Source organism: Gouania willdenowi, chromosome 22 (genome assembly GCF_900634775.1).
Source record: "Gouania willdenowi chromosome 22, fGouWil2.1, whole genome shotgun sequence".
Taxonomy (NCBI): Eukaryota; Metazoa; Chordata; class Actinopteri; order Blenniiformes; family Gobiesocidae; genus Gouania; species Gouania willdenowi.
In genome coordinates this window covers 33,564,696-33,583,421 of record NC_041065.1, presented here as the reverse complement: position 1 = coordinate 33,583,421, position 18,726 = coordinate 33,564,696, and the positions used below count along the sequence as shown (strand labels likewise).

The 18,726-nt window shown below is 34.8% G+C and overlaps 2 protein-coding genes across 3 annotated transcripts in view; both read right to left on the bottom strand.

Moving 5' to 3' along the window:
* Window positions 1-1,062: 1,062 nt before the first annotated feature.
* On the bottom strand, window positions 1,063-10,690 carry eif5a2 (eukaryotic translation initiation factor 5A2). Its single transcript, XM_028438867.1, has 5 exons — window positions 10,541-10,690; window positions 8,787-8,954; window positions 7,764-7,868; window positions 5,820-5,951; window positions 1,063-4,633 (listed from the first exon to the last, which is right to left on the bottom strand). Exons 2-5 carry the CDS (start codon window positions 8,946-8,948, stop codon window positions 4,571-4,573), a joined length of 462 nt encoding a protein of 153 aa, XP_028294668.1. The 5' UTR covers window positions 8,949-8,954; window positions 10,541-10,690; the 3' UTR covers window positions 1,063-4,570.
* Window positions 10,691-12,607: 1,917 nt separating this feature from the next.
* slc2a2 (solute carrier family 2 member 2) overlaps window positions 12,608-18,726 on the bottom strand; it is an 8,482-nt gene continuing 2,363 nt past the window's right edge. For both annotated transcript variants that reach the window (XM_028438456.1, XM_028438455.1), the window contains exons 5-12: window positions 17,946-18,061; window positions 17,696-17,858; window positions 16,455-16,561; window positions 15,242-15,322; window positions 15,021-15,125; window positions 14,833-14,934; window positions 13,250-13,453; window positions 12,608-13,174 (exon numbers count right to left, since the gene is read on the bottom strand). In XM_028438456.1, the coding sequence (XP_028294257.1) occupies window positions 12,983-13,174; window positions 13,250-13,453; window positions 14,833-14,934; window positions 15,021-15,125; window positions 15,242-15,322; window positions 16,455-16,561; window positions 17,696-17,858; window positions 17,946-18,061 (1,070 nt within the window). In that variant the 3' untranslated portion in view covers window positions 12,608-12,982. The remainder of the gene's footprint in view (window positions 13,175-13,249; window positions 13,454-14,832; window positions 14,935-15,020; window positions 15,126-15,241; window positions 15,323-16,454; window positions 16,562-17,695; window positions 17,859-17,945; window positions 18,062-18,726) is intronic.

The following is an 18,726-nucleotide window of genomic DNA, read 5'->3' as shown; positions in this document are numbered from 1 at the left end:
TCTCCACTACTTAGTAGCACAGGCAACGGCCCCCTCCACCCCCAGGGTATGGGTGTGTGGTGCACCCAGTGAGTGAGCCAGACCAGCTGAGTGTGAGGTCATCTGACTGTCTGGTGTGACCCACCCCGCGACATCCCCCAAACCGTGCAGGTCCCACGGAGTACGGCGGCACCCCCAACCCCTTAGGCGCAGCCGGGCACCAACCACATCCCCAAGCGGTCCGGGGGCGCGCCCCACCGCAATGGGGAGCAGTGGCGTCTATGAATATATGGTTGAATATTTAAATGAATGATTTGAATGTAACGTAACAAACCACAGGAAGACAGAGAATAAACGTGTTTCTGACTAACGGAGTTTCACAGTTTGTATAAATTAACATGTGACTTAGAGGATGAATGTAATTGTTTAAAAGTAAAGATTGTGTCTTTAAATCTCCAAACAATAAAAAAAAAAAATAAAGGTTAAATTACAAGCGTCAAACTCATTTTTAATGTGAACTAAATATTACCATTAAACATGTATTTAACAGGATCAGAGATGGAAAACTTTTATCAAAAAAACATTGATTGTATCTGATCTGAGGGTCACATGATCAACTTAGAATAATGACCAGTTTGTTTTTGTTCTCATTTTGTTTGTCATTTTACATGTATTTGTTGTCACTTTGTGTCATTGTATTTTTGCATGTTTTTGTTGTCATTTTGTGTATTTTTGCATGTTTTTGTTGTCATTTTGTGCCAGTAAGCACATCCAACAAGCAGATCACTGATTCACTAAAACTCATGATAAAAGTGGTTATACTGCCACCTGCTGACCAGTTGAGGTACATAATTGCCCTTTAAAAGTTTGATTCTGAGGCCAAAAAAAATCTAGAATTAGACCCAAAGAGACCACAGGCTTAACGTTTACACACTCTGTTGATCACATGGTTTAATTTGCGTAAATGTGCAGACAAGATAAAAATTAAATAAAATGTGCAGTAGAGCCAGAAACAAATTAGTGAAATCCTTAGTGATGACATTTCTTTGTGAATAATACGATAAAAAACTGCTGAATCATTGCTTGCATTCGGTAACATGTTTCTTTATTTTTCCAAATACAATATAAAGAAAAAGACTTGGTTTTTGTTGTTTGTTTTTTAAAGACAGAAGCCATACACTTTATAGAACGGAGAAAAGGACGAGCTCGTGGTCAAGGTCAGATGTTCCCTCTACGCACGAAGGACGAGGAAAAGTGCGAAGCCGAGGAAAAAAACAATCCAACGTTTTCCCAGAAAAAACACTCAACACACACAAGTGTATGGTTTTGTTTAGTTCTAATTCAACAATGATGTCGTGGTCCCAACGGAAACATTTATCTGCTTTTTTTGTTTATACAAGGAGTTCAACATCATGAAACACCAACAAAAACAAACAAACATAAAAATAAACTAATCATAGTATTTATCGTCTCACTGTTGACACTGTTAGAGTAACACGTCTCCTTTAACGCTCAGTTTGGAGCCCTGAGTATTTATTACCCTCATCAAAGTCCATGCTCATGTTTAGGTGTTGGTAATAAAGTGTAAACATCAGATTTTATCTATTTTAACACATACAGGCTTATCGACGAGTTCCACGCTCGGGTTTGATGGTGCTACATATCACAGACGTTCAATGTTAGGATGGATTTATTTATGGAATAATGTAATAATAAGGAATGAGGAAGACTTCTCGTCTTTTGGGGGCGTTTGTGACGACGAGAAACAAAGAGCTTAACTTCAATACCGCAAAAAAACGACAACGGAGGCACAAAGGTATTTCTCTCTCCTCATTTAAAAAAAATACACAATGAAAGAAAGAAAAAAGGAAAAAGCAATGCAACATTTTTTTAACACAATTAAAATCTGGTTTCACTTTATAAATTAGGAATTTTTCACTAACATTTTGGGCAGGTGACAAAAAAAAGCCAATAAATGCCTTATTACATCCATCCTTATTAATATTACATTAGGATGGATGTGATAAGGCGTTAATACTGTGAAAAACAAAAAGGTTTGGGTCAATTTAAGAAAAACGGAGGCACAAACGTTTATATTTCACATCATTAAAAAAAAATTGACAATGAAAAAGAAAAAAAAGTGAGGTTTTAAAAAGCAAATCTAATTCTTTTTTTAACACAAACAAAATCTGGTTTTATTTCCCAAATTAGGAATTTTTAACTAATATTTCGGACTGGTGACAAAAAAAGCCACAAAAGACCTTATTACTTCCATCTTTATTAATATTACATTAGGATGGATGTAATGAGGAATAACGAAGGCGTTTGTTTTGACGAGAAATTTTAATACGATGAAAAACAATAAGGTTTGGGTCAATTTAAAGAAAACGGAGGCACAAAGGTATTTTTCTCACCTCGTTTAAGAAAAAAGGGAAAAGTTTTAAAAAAATTTAACACAAAAACTGGTTTCATTTCCAAATTAGGAATTTTTCACTAATAATTTGGGTTGGTGACAAAAAAAAAGCCACTAAGTGCCTTATTACATCCATCCTTATTAATATTACATTAGGATGGATGTAATAAGGTAAAGGGGGCGTTTATTATGACATTTAAATACAGCAAAAAACAATAAGACACAAAAAAAACTCTTTAAAAAACAATAACGGTGAAAAAAAGGAATTTAAAAAAGGGGGAAAAAAATTAAATGTTTAGTTTTTTTGCAAAAAAAAAAAAAATCTGGTTTAATTTTCCAAATCAGGAAATTTGCACTAATATTTTTGGGCTGGTGACAAAAAAGCCACAAAGGTCTCAGATTAAAAAAAACCAAAACAAGTCTACCATTCCTCTGTTTACTCATTAGCTTAGCGCATTAGCTACACATGTACATCACATGCTTTATGAAGCAGAACTTTAGAAAAGGTTTGTACACCAGGTACTTTGTATGGCTTCCACGGTTTAAGCGAGTGCTGCTGTTTCGTTTCGTCTGCGCTACGATGGGATGAAAAAAAACAATCACACGCTGGATGAAAAGCAAAACGTTGTCGCTAACGCACGATCTGCCTTTGGTGTTCTGTGTAAAAGTAGAAAATAAAGTCGAAACCAGACGGACGCACTGAAACTTTTGTGTAAAAACGAAATAAACACAGACCGGCTGCTGTTGTACAAAACTGAACAGGATACCTTCCAATGTCTATTTTACAATCACACCTTTAAACAAAATTAAGCTGCACTTTTCTTTTTTTTTGCCGTAACACGATGCCTTACGCATGGAAACGTTAGCTTAGCTTCATTTTGCAAATGCTAATGCTAACGCTTTGACGCAAGCACATATTCATCCTGAAAACTCAGAAAAACAACATTGCTACGAGTCAAACCGCCGCTCCTTTAATAAACTAACTTAAAAAAATGTCTAAAGTTGAACATGTTAGCTAGTGCTAGCGCTTCAAAACATAATGCTGACACTTTTAAAAACACGGATTTCAGCCTGGAATGGATGCTAGGAGGTAGCGGGAGAAGGTTCTCCATTATTATATCTCCTATGATGCTAGCATACATTTCAACAAAAACAAATGCATCATGAAGCATTTTATAACTTTTTTTAAACTTTTTAAACTATTTTCCCCATATTTCCAGCATCTTTTTGCATCCGAAATGTAAATAATAACACGGAAACTCCCCCTTGGATTTTTGTGGATACATCACAGTACCCTAAAATAAATCCTGTTTCTACAGTTTCACTTTCATTTCAACAAAAACCAAATAAAGAACACTTTGAACAAGCATTGATGAGCTTTATGCTGTTAATTTGGATATATATATATATATATGTAGTATAATTACTGTGTTATTTCCATGTATGTAAAGGCCTCGGGTGAAAGTAGCGTTTACTAACAGAAGAAGAAGAATGTCCGAGTTCAAGTGGAAGTGATTCAGCAATGATTTTCCAGCTGGAAAATACCTTTTTTAATAAAAAAAAAAACCCAACTTCTCCCAGTTTTTACGATGTCATTGCTGCTTAAGCTCGTTAGCAGCAGGAAGTGTTTCACGTGGACAAATACATGAAGGTGTGGAACGCTGAGGCGTGACGTGGCTACTAATAAAAACCCGTTGTTTCCACAACACGTGCAGAAATGATACATTATTTAAGGTCTCGGACTTGTGTTAAAACACGGATTTGCTTTAAGGTGCAGCGCTGGAAATGTTTGGTCTTTTTTTGTTTTTAAATGGAATAAAAGAAACTGTCTACATGTTTAAAGGTCGTTTTAAAAAAGCAAAAGCGAATAAAAAGAAGGATAAAGCACGTCACCCGTACTCTGGCAGGAATGTTATAAACTGTAGAAATGTTCCTGGATTTATTCCCTTTGCTAAATGACGCAACGATGGCCAATCAGGAGGAGGAACTTCATTGGTTGAGCTTCAGCACGTTTTACTGTTAGAGAGCTGTTCTAGTGGACCAGGACCAGGACCAGGACCAGGACCAGGACCAGCTGTTAAGTGAAGTTAAGTGGGTAAAAGGGGCGGGGGGGCTGTTGCTGTGGCTTCAAACCCAGAATGAAAAACAGGAGTGTGAGGTCACAGTGTTGACCTGGATTTAAGAAGTCATGGCCTTGATGCCGATTACGTGCTCTTCATCGCAGGCTTTCATGACGGACACCTAAAAACAGGAGAAACATTCAGTTATTACATATTCTCATATAACACACAGAGCGTTTGTGAAACCTTTGCAATAAGAGTAATGATCGTTTTATATTCCTACGATCCAACTACATCATTCTGTGCTCAGCAAGTTAGCCTTCTGAATGACATGAATTCATCTAAAATAGTGTGAAAAGGTAATCAATTGATTGTATCGATACGAGGAAATAATGCATTAGATTTAAGCACGGCAGAATTGATAAGACTTTACTGACACTGAATTAAACCCCACATGAATGTTTTTGAGAGAACATTAAACATTTATATGAATGTTTTTAGATTAACAGGTGGTGAAACAAACGGAAAAGTGAATTATTGCCTAAAATCTGTCATAATATGAGGAGTTATGACAAACTTCAAGAACCTATGACTAGTTTTTAAACAATTTCAACCTATTTTTGCTTATTTTTACCATTTTTCTACAACTCCACCAAACTCACCATATTTTAATCTATTTTCATCACTTTTTCTTGTCATATTTTTGCTCCTTTTAATGTATTTTTGCTACATTTCTCCCATTTCTGACACTTCTACATCACATTTTAATGACTTTTCTACACATTTTTTTCCACTTTCCAGACATGTTCAGCACTTATAAACTATTTCTACCACTTTTACATCTAATGTCACATATGTTGACCCATTATTGTCACAATTTGTCATTCTCATTATTTGCCAGTTTAAACTAATTGTTCTAATATTAACACTTTGAACAATTTTTACCACTTTGTCTGTCTGTTTTTATCCACTCTAATTTACAACTTTTAACTAATTTCTGTGGTTTTTAAAATCCCATTTCACCTCCTTTTCCACCATTTTTGGTCACTTTCAACCATTTTATTAGTGATTAAAACTATAATAATAATAAACGTTCCTATATAACAGTGGATATTATTTAGATCAATAATTCAATGTTCATGTCTGTGTTCAACCACCTTCAGCTACAGTGGGGGTCCCTGCTCTCTGGGACCTTTATTTTGGGGTCACGGAGCTAAAAAAGGTTGAGAACCACTGGGTCTAATGTGTTTAGCAACTTTAGCAAACAGACAGAAGTCAAATCTCATGTGATTTCAGTGACATTTAAGCGTGTTTGCTTTGGCAGGATTTGAAAAACACATTCTTCAGCCGCTGAAACAGAAACTTACATTAAAAGTTTCTGAATTGTCATGTCTCTTCTCAATGTCTCTGCCCAACTCTGAATCTGGCAGTTTGAGGTCCTCTCTGATATCTCCGTTGTCGTCCATCAGGGATAAGAATCCATCAGAGATGTCCACGATCTGCCTCAACAAAAACAAACAAACAAAGAACAGAAACACCAATGATCTCATATGTTTCACAGTAAATGTCTGTTTTTCTCCAATTACAACTGGGTGTTAACCACAGGTGACTTTTATCATATTTTTACTTTTGTAGCCATTTTATGTGTTGTTGGAGTCATTTTGTGTATTTTTATTGTAATTTTGTGTATATTTATCGTACTTTTTTCTTTTATTTGTGTATTTTAGTGGTCTTGGACAACTTTTGGTTAATTTTGTGTGTGTTTTTGATATTTTGGCACATTTATGTTGTTCTTTTATGTATTTTATTGTCATTTTGTATATTCATTTATAAGTTTTGTTATCATTAATGACCGATCTTTGTACAGGGAAAAGAAAATGTGTTTTCCTTGTTGTATATGTTTTTGTACCTGTTTTATTTATTTTTTTGTCCTTGTTATGGGAGTTTTTATTGCTTTTTTTGTGTCTTTCTGGAGTAATTGTGTGTATATTTGTTGTCTTTTTGGGTATTTCTTTGTAATGTTTTTAGGAGTCACGGTGTATTTTTGTTGTATATTTTTATTGTTTTCAGGTTGTGTGTCATTTTGATTATTTTACTTTGGAGTCCACTGCAGTAAACTGGTTTAGAAGGACCTATTTTACCTTAATGAGCAGTGAATATTCAAACCAAAGTCCATTAAAAAATGAGGGACTTTAAGCGAAGCACACAACCAATAAAAATGTACGATTGTAAAAGCTTGCTTTGGGCGCAACAGAGCCAAAATGTTTCCACCCACTCCACCCATTTTTTCATCAGGGAGGAGCCGAGGAGACGACCTCGCTCAACCCGTTTAAACGTCTGTTCTTTAAAAACTGTGACAGCTCAGCGCTGATGCATGTGGCACACCTTCAGTGGCAGGGAGAGTCTGAAGGATCAGTTTTGGTGACATGCTGTTGCACTGTTACTATAGTAACATGTCATTGCACATTACGTAAATTTTTACCCATTATGTTGAAATTTTCACTGGAAAACTTGTGATTGAATGTCTAAAAATGTGACAAATATGTCCAATTCCTGTTCAAAATAATGTGCTAAGTCTTAATGTGTGATCATGTTTTCCTGTGATACAAAATAAATGCAGAGCTAATGCACAAATGTGTCTATAAGTTTGTTTTTGAGTATTTGTGTAATTTTGTTGTTACTAATGATCGATCTTTGAACAGGAAGAAAAAAAATGTGTGTTTTTGTTGTTGTGTATGTGTTTTTGTACTTGTTTTATGAGTTTTTATTGTTTTGGCATTTTGTGTCTTTTTGGAGTAATTGTGTGTATATTTGTTGTACTTTTGGGTATTTCCCTGTAATCTTGTATGTTTTCAGGAGTCACTGTGTATCTTTGTTGTATATTTTTTAGTTTTCAGGTTGTGTTTATAGAAAACATTTTTGGGAGTAATTTTGTGTAATTGTATTGTAATTTTGTGTATTTCTGTTGAATCTCTGAGTATTTCATTGTAATTTTGAGGGGTTTTTTCTGTTATTTGTGTATTTGTCTTTTTGTGCAACTTTTGGTAAATTTTGTATATTTCAGTAACTTTCTGATTGTCTTAAAATTGGACAAATATGTCCAATTTTGCTCGTAATCCTGTTCAAAATCTTATGCTAAGTCTTATTATGTGATCATATTATCCTGTGATTCAAAATAAATACAGAGCTGATTTGGAAATGGGTAAAACCCTGAAACTGAATTGTAGAAATATTGAAAAGGAAAGTGGAAGCCTTGAATATTGTGTTCCTGCCTTTCAGTAACTAATCATTGAGATAGAACATCATCTCACCTGATAGTCTTTCCTTGATACATGAGGAACATCCATGTTATGGGTGGAGGGGCAGATATCTTCATGCTTCTTCTGAGTAAAAATGTCCAGGCCGACAAGGTGAACCTAAAATTAAAAAAAAACAAGCAATTAGTCAGATTTCACCTGCTTGTAAAACTTCAAAAACAGAAGAATATATATTACAAAAACGCTCTGATGATAGGCCTGGGCAATATATTCAAATTCAAGATATATCAATATTTCTACTTTGGCAATATAGAAAATTACAATATCGCATATAAGAATAAATTTCAATTTATTAGCTTATTCTGTATTAAAATACTTAAAATTGACCAAAAAATGGTGGAAAAGGTGGTGAAATGGGACAAAAACAGACAGAAAAAGTGTTAAAAAGAGTTCAAAGTGTCAATATTGGAACAATTAGTTTAAACTGGTAAATAATGGGCATGACAAATGGAGAATGTGTTTACAATAGCAAAAAAAAATCATGAAATATGGTGAAAAGAAGTTAAAAGTAACAATAATGGGTCAATAAGTGATGAACATGTCTGGAAAGTGGAAAAAATGTGTAGAAAAGACATTAAAATGTGATGTAGAAGTGTCAGAAATGGGAGAAATGTAACAAAAATACATTAAAAGGAGCAAAAATATGGCAAGAAAAAGTGATGAAAATATGTTAAAATATGGAAAATTTGGTGGAATTGCAGAAAAATAGTAAAAATAGCAAAAACAGGCTCAAATTGTTCATAAAATATTTTTATTATTCTTAGTTTCTTGAAGGTATCTGTCTCGTGACCCCAAAGTTGAAAACCCCTGGAACACATTGTGCAGATGTTTATTAATAAATATGCCTGTGTCGCATTTTGCATCAGATAATTTAACTCAGAATTATCTTTTTGACTTTATTCAGTCAAAAATCAGGATTTATATCGTATACATCGACATTTTGAGGAAAACTACTGAGATATGAGTTTTGGTCGATATTGCCTAGCCCTAGTAACTTGATGAAGGCGCTAACGTTACCTTAGCATGTCCGTGCTTGCCAGTCTTGGAGGTTGACATTTCTACGATCTTGCAGGGACGTCCTTTGAGCATGACGAAGCCGTTCTTCCTTAAAGATGAGCACTGCTGAGGGTAGGTTGCAGAGGCACCGGAATCTCCACTGTTAAAATCCTCATCTGCCATGTTGGACTGCGTCACAGGGAATAAGAAGCACAGCTAAATAAACGTCCATAGTGGGTTTTATTTTCTAACGCTGGCGTTCAGGCAATGTTTATCATGGTTTTCTGGGAGTTTAATAATGACGTCTGATTAGGAAAGGCCGACAATACAGGAAATAGGTAAACAGATGTAGAAATGGACGATATCTGATACTTAATTTTGGAAATTCTGAAGTGGAAAATCAGAGGCATTAGATCACATGTCAAAGTCAAATATGGCCCTTTGGAGCATCAGAATTGGTCGGCAGGAGAAAATAAAACTGACAGGGAAAACATGAATCATCGTTTAAATTAAACTCAACAATATTTGCAGGGGCTCAGTTTTCCTGGTGCTTATATCACATGATGGCAGTTGTTTTTCATGTTAAACTGCTGAAAAAAAATCAAAATTCTTACAAAATCTTTTATTTTTCCTCAAATTATTACATAACCTTTTCCTAATTAATCAGAAATTGGTCAAAAAAACCTAGGAAATTTAAAGTGAAGACGCTGTTGGGACTGTTATCTGTCACTTATTGATTGGATATTTTCGGTTTTTTACACATTTTGAGTTTAACGTATACGTACAAGTGTAAACTAGGGAACAATATTAATGTTAAAATGAGTTGTTTTCCAGCATAAAATATGTGACCCTCTTGAGATCAAACTTCTCTGTATTTGGTCCCTGAACCTAAATGAGTTTAAACCCCTGCTTAGGTAAAGTCAGTCAAGCAATGGAATAATGGCCCATCTTAAGGTTAGATTTGGTCCACGGGCCTTATGTTGAACACCAACTTTATAAAGCAACCAAAAAATATCTGAAACACCCTATTACTGTAAATTAAGTCTGTTTAATTTAAATCCAGATTGTATAAAAGTGTACATTTAACAAAAGTGAAACAATCAGTAATTAGCAGTAGCTACTTTTAGGTAACTTTCATTCTGACAGTTGGATAAACGAATGCTAATGTGAAAAACACTGGTATAGTCAGTAAAAATTAATGTTTTAAAAATTGATTTAATGAAGAAAGAAAAGAAAAAAAGTATTTCTGCTTAACAAGGGGCTCCTTTAACCATTGTATGCTTGTTAGAAACCTAAAAGCTAACAGCTAGCTTCCTAAGCTAACAACCACTAGCTTGTCTGTTATCGTTACCATTCAAACGCGGATAAAGTAAGAAGCTAGCAGCCTTGGTGGCTTCATTTAACTATTCTCAGGCATCAGAAAGTGATCTTTGTGAAAGCTAATGATGGTTTAGCAGCGCTGACAAAGGGTCCGGTGGTGCTAAAGTAAAGTAGCCGTGTTACGTGGCACAGAGGCCGGGGAACACTGTAACAGTGTAGCCTCTGTCATCGTTAGCCACATTAGCTCCATCCACACCCACTGGAAAATGATGACAACACTGAGCTGCTAATGCTAACCACAGCACCAGCATTTCTATACCAGTTAATAATTAACTACCGACTCAATGAAACAACTGGAGGAGTTTATCGGGCAGCTTTAGATTTAGCATTAGCATTGCTAACGAAGCCCGTGGATGGAAAATTCTACTTTAAACAGTTTGAAATGATTAACTTACCTTTAGTGTTGCTTCCACAGAGAAGAGTCACTTTAGTTTAGTAAAGACAGAGGGAGACACGGACTGGGTTAGTCCGGGATCACGTGACAAGCAGGGAGGGAGGGAGAAAGAAGAGCCGGTAAAGGCGCTCCCTGAGCCGGGTAAGACAGGACGTCCCCTCGGTGGAGCTCCGTCACAGGGACGTCCCCTCGGTGGAGCTCCTTGAATGGGACCTCCACAAGACCCCCAAACTTTTATCACAAAGATGTGATTTACGGAAGCGGATTAGGGCCAATTTTGACGGGGAAATACATTTTGGCCAAATGAAGATTAAAGTCGATAAATGTCGAGAAAAAAGTTCAAATAAAATGTTGAAATTAAGTTAGAAAAAACTAGATTAAAGTCGAAATGTCGAGAATAAAGTCGAAAAAACGACATTAAAGTTGAAATATGTTAAAATAAAAGTCGAAAAAATAAGTTGAAAATTTCGAGAATAAAGTTGAAATGTCGAGATTAAAGTTGACATTTGGAGAATAAAGTTGAAATATGAAGTTGAAAAGACAAGATTAAAGCTGTAAAATCAAGAATATATTCTCATACAAGTCGAAATGTCGAGAATAAAGTTGAAATATAATGTTGAAATTAAAGTCGAAAAACCGAGATTAAAGTTGAAATGTCAAGAATGAAGTTGAAACAAAATGTTGAAATTAAGTTAGAAAAGACTAGATTAAAGTCGAAATCTTGAAATTAAAGTTAAAAAAATGAGATTAAAGTTGAAATGTCGAGAAGAACTTTGAAATTTCAAAAATAAAGTTGAAATTTTGAGAACTTAAGTCGAAAAACCAAGATTAAAGTTGAAAAGACGAGACTAAAGTCGAAATTTGGAAAATAAACTCAAAATACATTATCGTAATAAAAGGCAAAGGTTTGCTAATAAAGTCAAATCTATGGAAGCTGACCAGGGCCAATTCACCATGACGAAAAACAGCAGATCATGGCCGTCAACAAAATGCCATATATCAATGAATGCGTTAAACCAGTGATTCTCAACTGGTGGGTCGGGACCTGTACTGGGTGGGTCACGGACAGCTGGGAAAAAAATAATCATTCTTAATGTCTTTCATGTTAGACTTGTCTTTTATTTTGAAATAAATAAATATATATATATATATATATATATATATATATATATATAGTATATATGTGTGTGTGTTCCACAGCTAGTTTAGAAAAACTTAATTTGATGGTTGAATTCTTTAGCGATACTTAAAAGTTGGATTTAATAACAGAGTTTCTCTCTCTTTATCTCATAAACACAATGTTGTAATTTATTTACGGTCTTTAAAGAAATTTTGTCCAAAAACATAATCCATTCAGAAGAAAAACCAGTGAAATTTGGAAGAGTTGTGTGTAGTAAAATAAACAACAGCGTATTGTCAAACTGTTTATTACAGATAAAACATGATAAAGAAAATCTATGTATTTATCTATCGTAAAACAATTTAGAGCGACGTTCATTTTTGGACATCAACATCGTCGCTCTCAGACACGTAACGAATTTAAAAAACTATTTCTATGGTGAAAAATATTTAGTTGAGAAATAAAAACAACCTAATTAGAATAAACAGAAAGTGAAAAAGTGTTGCTAATGTTCAAATATAGCAACGTTGCTAAAAATACAGCCTATAGTCCTTATTTATTTACAATTTCTGCTCGTTGTTGAAATTCATTTACACTCGTAATCCAGAATTGATTTAAATTTATAAATATAATTTCTGGATCTGGTCGTGGGAACATTTCTCTATTTTCACTCATGGACACAAAAAACATTTAGATTTTTAAATTTGTAATTAATAATAATTTAAAACATTTGAAATCAATTTCATTTGGAGCTCAAATGTATGTCAGACAGTTTCCACCACACTACGACAAGTCATAATTATGACTTTTTTTGTCATAATCATGTCTTTATTTCTCATAATTATGTCTTTGTATCTCATAATTATGTTTTTCTTTCTCATAATGATAACATTCTAACTCATAATTATGTTTTTCTTTCTCATAATGATAACATTCTATCTCATAATTATGTTTTTCTTTCTCATAATGATAACATTCTATCTCATAATTATGTTTTTCTTTCTCATAATGATAACATTCTATCTCATAATTATGACCTTTTTTGGCAGAAACGGGCTTCCATACAAATGTGATTATAATTATTGGTTTTCTTGCTCTACCTGTACAGTTCCACTGATGATTTATAATGTGCATTATGGCTAAAATACATTTTATTTTATCCAAGTATGAAAACAAATGTAATGTAAATGTAAACGTCTCTCCCTCCATAACGAACATTGTTGTTTTATGATGTAAAAAGCCTATATTAGTAATGAATGTACCAGTACTGTACATGTACAGAAACCAGTGAAATACTGACTAAAGCTGAGGTTTGTATTTTATTCAAGCCTCTGAGGAGGATTTTAGCTGCTGCAGCTCTGTGTTGTCTTTGGGAACCTTTCGTCCTTTTTGGAAAACGGCGGCAATTTCCTCAAAAGATTTCCCCTTCGTCTCTGGGACTCGGAAATAAATAAAGACGGTGAAGACGAGGAGCAACCCAGCAAATAGAATGAATACGTAACAGTCCAACCAAGCCTGGAGAAGAAAAGAAGGGAATGCATCAGGAACTCAAAAGATCAGCATTTAGCACGTTTGTTTTGTTCTTTTTACCTGGATGTAAGGAAAGGTCATGCCTATGATGAAGTTGCTGGTCCAGTTGCAGCAACCAGCCAAGGCAATGGCTGCTGGTCGTGGCCCCTGACTGAACAGTTCAGCGACTATGAACCACGGAATGGGACCAGGACCGATCTCAAAGAAACTGACGAACAGGAAGATAGCCGCCATGCTAACGTAGCTCATCCACGAGTAATCGTTCTGCAGAAAAACCAGAGACAGTACTCAGACATATACAGATGTAAATTATGATCAACTTTAATCACAGCAGGGGCCACAAAATGTGATTGTCTGATTCAAGGGCCAAATTATTAATATGAAATAATGACACAACTGAGCATCATCACAGGAAACAACAAAGGGTGTGTGTATATGTAGAGTTGTGTGTTTTTGTATTATGTATTTTGTTTTTTAGCTGTAATCTTTTTGAGTCATTTTTGTTGTTATTTTGCTACATCACTTATGTGTGTTTTTCTGTGTATTTTTGAGTCTTTTGTGTATTTTCGTTGTCATTTTGTCTATTTTTCTGTCATATTTTATGTTTATGAAGTTATTTTGTGTATTTTCATTGTTTCATTGTTTGTATATATCTAATACAAAATAGCATACATGGTGTTTTTCTGTGTATTTATTTTGTCATCTTGGTTGTTATTTTGTTAAACTTTTTGTCAAATTTTATGTTTTGGAATCATTTTATAGTTGTCTTGTGTACATTTATTGTATTTTTCTGCCATTTTGTGTGTTTTCGGTGTAATTCTATAGTATTTATTAGTTTTTTTGTTGTACTTTTGTCCATTATATTTTATGTTTTTTGAGTCATTTTGTGTGTTTTCGCTATTATTTTGTGCACATCTCACATCTTGTAGGTTTTTGGATTATTTTCGTTTATTTTGTCTATTTTTCTGACTTATTTTATGTTTTTGGAGTCATTTTGTGTGTTTTGTTGTTGTTTTGTGTATTTTTCTGTGTATTTCTTTAGTCATCTAGTGGGTTTTTGTTAAAGGTGCAGTCTGTAATTCTTATAAAAGTGACTATTTGTCATATTTGCTAAAGCTGTCACTATGTAAGGGCAGCTTTACATCAAACTAGTAGTTTGTGTGAAAAAAACAGGCTCACCCTAACACCACATTATCGGCCTGTATTGGTGTCGGCCGTTACTATGGTATCGGTATCGGCATTGGGACCCAAAAAAGGGCATTGGAACAACACACGTTTTTGTGTATTTTTGTTGTGGTTTTGTATATGCTTCTCTTATTTTGTGTGTTTTTGGAATCAATTTGTGTATTTCTTATGTTGTTTTTCTATATTTCTTGAAGTCATCTTGTGTGTTTTGAATCACTGTATTTTTCTGTTATTTTGTGTATTTTTTGTGTAATTTTTGTGTACTTTTGTTCATATTTTATGCTTTTTGGGGTAATTTTGTAAATTTTAGATGAGGTTTTCTGTTGTTATTCAATATTATTGTAGTTGTCTCGTGTGTTTTTTGAGTAAATGTATTTTTCTGCCATTTTCTGTGTTTTTGGTGTCATGAAAGAATAAAACTTGAGAGACGCTGCTATCATGTGTGAACAATCACAAACCAGGAACTTGAGTCCGACGGTCATAGCGATGGCGCAGCAGCACATCCCCGCCAGACCGACCAGCGTCAGCGTCCTCCTGCCCGTTTTATCAACCAGTGCAACCTGGAACACACACACACACACACACACACACACACACACACTGAGAATGGAGTGTCAGTGTTTTACTGTATATCTACGGTACGTACTGACACCAGAGTGAACACCGTGTTGATCACACCGACTCCTATGGTGGCGTAGACGGGCTGACTCACACCAGCACGACCAAAGATAGCAGTGGAATAGTAGAAAATCTAAAAACAAAACAGCTTTGAACTATAAAACCATCACCAAATTACAGGTTTGATTGTGAGTTTGTGTTTTCTATAATGACATAAATATTAAAGCTGAAATGATTAACGTTACTCACTGCATTGATGCCAGAAAACTGCTGTGACAGATGCATCATGAGGGCCACAAACAGCTGCTGTCTGTACACAGACGAGCAGATCTAGGAGCAAAAACATGGAAACATAATTAATCCTTAATGTTCTTCACAAACTGTTTCAAAAGATAAATAAACTTTCCAGCGCTATTAGAATCAAAGAAATAATCAATCTTTACATTTTGTGCCAAGTTTATATCGATTAAACATATGATTTATTAAATCTCTGTGTATCCACAAGTTAGTCATTAAATCAATGAGGAGAGAAAGTTCCTGGTTATTATCTGAACTATTAGTAGAAGAATCAACTGGTTTTTTTAAATGATCATGACTTCACACTTTCTGTTTGTTTAGTTTGTTCTGTTGAAGAAAGGCTGTTTACCCAAATATGTTTTTGTAATAAGGCACACATTTGAGAAATTTTGTCATCTTTTTGTCTATTTTTCTGTCATATTTGATGTTTTTAGAGTTATTTTGTGTATTTTTGTTGTTATTTTGTACACACCTCTCATTTTGTGTGGTTTTGTTGTTGTGTGGTGTGTTTTTTTGTTATTTCTGTGTATTTTTTAGTCATTTTGTGTGTTTTTCTGTTGTTTTTTAAGTCGTCCATGTGTAAATGTACTGTGTTTTTCTGTTTTTGTTGTCATCCTGTCTATTTTTCGGTCATATTTTATGTTTTAGGAGTTATTTTGTGTATTTTTGTTGTTATTTTGTACACATCTCTCCTTTGTGTCTTTGTGCTGTTGTGTGGTGTGTTTTTCTGTTATTTCTGTGAGTCTTTTTGTCTATTCTTCTGGTCATATCATATGTTTTTGAAGTCATTTTGTGCATTTGCGTATATATATCTCTCATTTTGTGTTTTTCTGTGTATGTTTAATGTTGTTCTGTGGAGGAAAGACTGTCTATCATTAAAGCATGATAATTATAAACCAGTCCAGTCTCACAGGGATCGTGAAACTGTCACAAAAAGGACTTTGGTAACACAATTTTCATTGATTTTTTTTTTTTATGCTGCACGCCACAAATTTGTGTCGGCCCTTCTCTAAACCCTGAAAAAATGTTCTAATGAGATGTAATTGTACAAAACAACTTCCGTTCTAAAAATGGTGTCCCTGTGTTTGCACACACAGAAACAGAAAGCTTCGTTTCCATGACGTCATTGTACAAAGCGTGAGCCGCACACAGAACGCCGTCGTACCAGAGACAGGATGGAGATCCGAGGCTCTTTGTCCGCCTCGTCTTTCTCTCTTTTCATTTCCTCCAGATCAGGAGTCGGGTCGTACGCCCCCTTCAGGCGGAGCAGACCTGAAACACATGAACATGACAGAGTGCTGCTATGATCATCTATTAGACCATATACAGTACGTTTGTCCTGATTCCATTTTAATCACCGATTCTGATTTATATTAAGCATTGTGAGTCGATTGCGATTTCCTTATTTAAAAAAATAGCTCAGATATTTATTTCCGCTGCACATGAACATCATTTATACTATGAACCACGTTCATAACCTTCAGTAACGACTATTGTGATTTTAATTTTTTTATTTTTATGATCCAAAAACAAAGTTAAATCATACACTTCATGCAAATCAGTCGCTTTGACATTTAATTCAACTTCACACAAAAGTGCATGTCATGTCAACCTATGACCACTAGGGGTGTAACGACATAGTCAGCTCACAATACGATATAAAAAATGGGAAAAATATTCCTTATGAGGAAAAACAAATGTTTGTTGATGAAAAACTATTTGCCTGTAAACGTGTGAGACAGTGGAAGCCGTATTTTGTTGTGTACACTAGTTAAAATCACTTTAGTGATCAGGCTGAAATATGGAAGCTATCATCTATAAATGTGTACGCATTGATGCTCGGAGCACGAAAAATAAAAAATCTCATTTATTTGAGAGTCAAATATTACAACAGTTGGTGGAAACAAATCATCATAAATATAAAGGGGGTCCATTACCCCGTACGTGTCACGGGGGCGCTAGGGGGCCCCATTTATCAAATGACTCCTCCCCCGTTAGTTCTCATTAGATCAGAATACAGTTTGACATGAATACTGTATGAATGAATATGATGAGACGCTCTGAGCCCTTTTTTGAAAAGGGGGCTCGGGGGATCACCCCTTATTTCTGGTCATTTCCAAATTAATGGGAACACAGTCGTGTGATACATCGTTTCAAAGGTAATTCAACGTAGATTATGATTATGCCACGCACAATTCTATTAGAGGCCCCTTGGCCCCCCCCCCCCCCTTTTTTTTTGGCAATTTCCATTAAAGTTGTTTTCTCATTTATTTGTCATTTGACTGAATTCTCAGGAACGTGGTACGTGTTATTCGGCACAGAGAACGTTCCGTGGGTCTGGTCATAGTTCATCATAGTCCCTCCCTAATTGTCATCATTTAGTGAATGAAACTGTGGTATTCTTACTTCTGCGTGCCTCTTGTTCTTTTCCCAGCAAGATGTAGAGGTAGCGTGGACTCTCAGGACACAACGGCAGCAGAAATGTCTGTAACACGGCTGGAGCTCCAGAAAGACCCAGAAGTAGGGGCCACATGTTCTCATTACCCAGCACAAAGTCCAGACCTACCACCTGCACACACACACACACACAGGTGAACAGGTGTGTGTGTGTGTGTGTGTGTGTGTGTGTGTGTGTGTGTGTGTGTGTGATGCTCACCTGACTAAGGAGGATACCAACAACTATAGCCAGCTGGTGTAAAGCTCCCAGAGCCCCACGATAAGCTTTAGGAGCAATTTCACCAATGTACATGGGAACCAGTCCAGACGTCAACCCTATAGACACACCATCATTCATCATTAATGAGCTCTAGTTTGCATTTTCATGTATAAATGATAAAGTATGTAAGTAATAAGTGATGAATATCAGTCATGAGTTTGTGACCAATTTGTATTTATCTCAGGGAAAATTGAGGAAATTAGTGAGTTTTTGTTGACGTTTTTCTCTCATTTAACATGTTTCTGATGCTATTTTGTGTATTTTTCCTCATATTGTCCGTTTTTGTTGTCATTTAGTTTTTTTGTTGTAGTCATTACTTGTATGTTTTGGTCATTTTGTGGGTTTTTGTTGTGAATTTGTGTATTTTACTATTATTTGGTATGTTTTTGTTGTAGTGTACTTCTGGTCATTTTATGTATTTTTCTCTCTTTTGTTTTTTCTAATTTTCTCTGTTTTTGGACTTATTTTGTGTATTTGACATTTTGAATGTTTTTAGTTGTTGTCATTTGGTATGTTTATCTTTTAAGTCATTTTGTGTTTTTTTATTATAATTTGGGGTTTTCTGAGTCATTTTTGTGATTTTTTTGGTCACTTTGTGTGTTTATGGAGTCATTTAATGTATTTGGTCATTTTTTTTATTTAAAAAAATCAAAATGAAAAAACCCAAATCACTATTATTTATTTCTAACTATTTACTACTTTTTTTTTTGCCGATACATCT

Excerpts from the sequence above, each read along its gene's own strand:
- eif5a2 (XM_028438867.1), bottom strand. The coding sequence starts at position 8,948 with ATGGCAGATGAGGATTTTAACAGTGGAGATTCCGGTGCCTCTGCAACC. Across the intron at positions 7,869-8,786 it reads GCAAGCACGGACATGCTAAG|GTTCACCTTGTCGGCCTGGA; the intron begins GTAACGTTAGCG and ends TTTTAATTTTAG. Across the intron at positions 4,634-5,819 it reads ACAATTCAGAAACTTTTAAT|GTGTCCGTCATGAAAGCCTG; the intron begins GTAAGTTTCTGT and ends TCCTGTTTTTAG.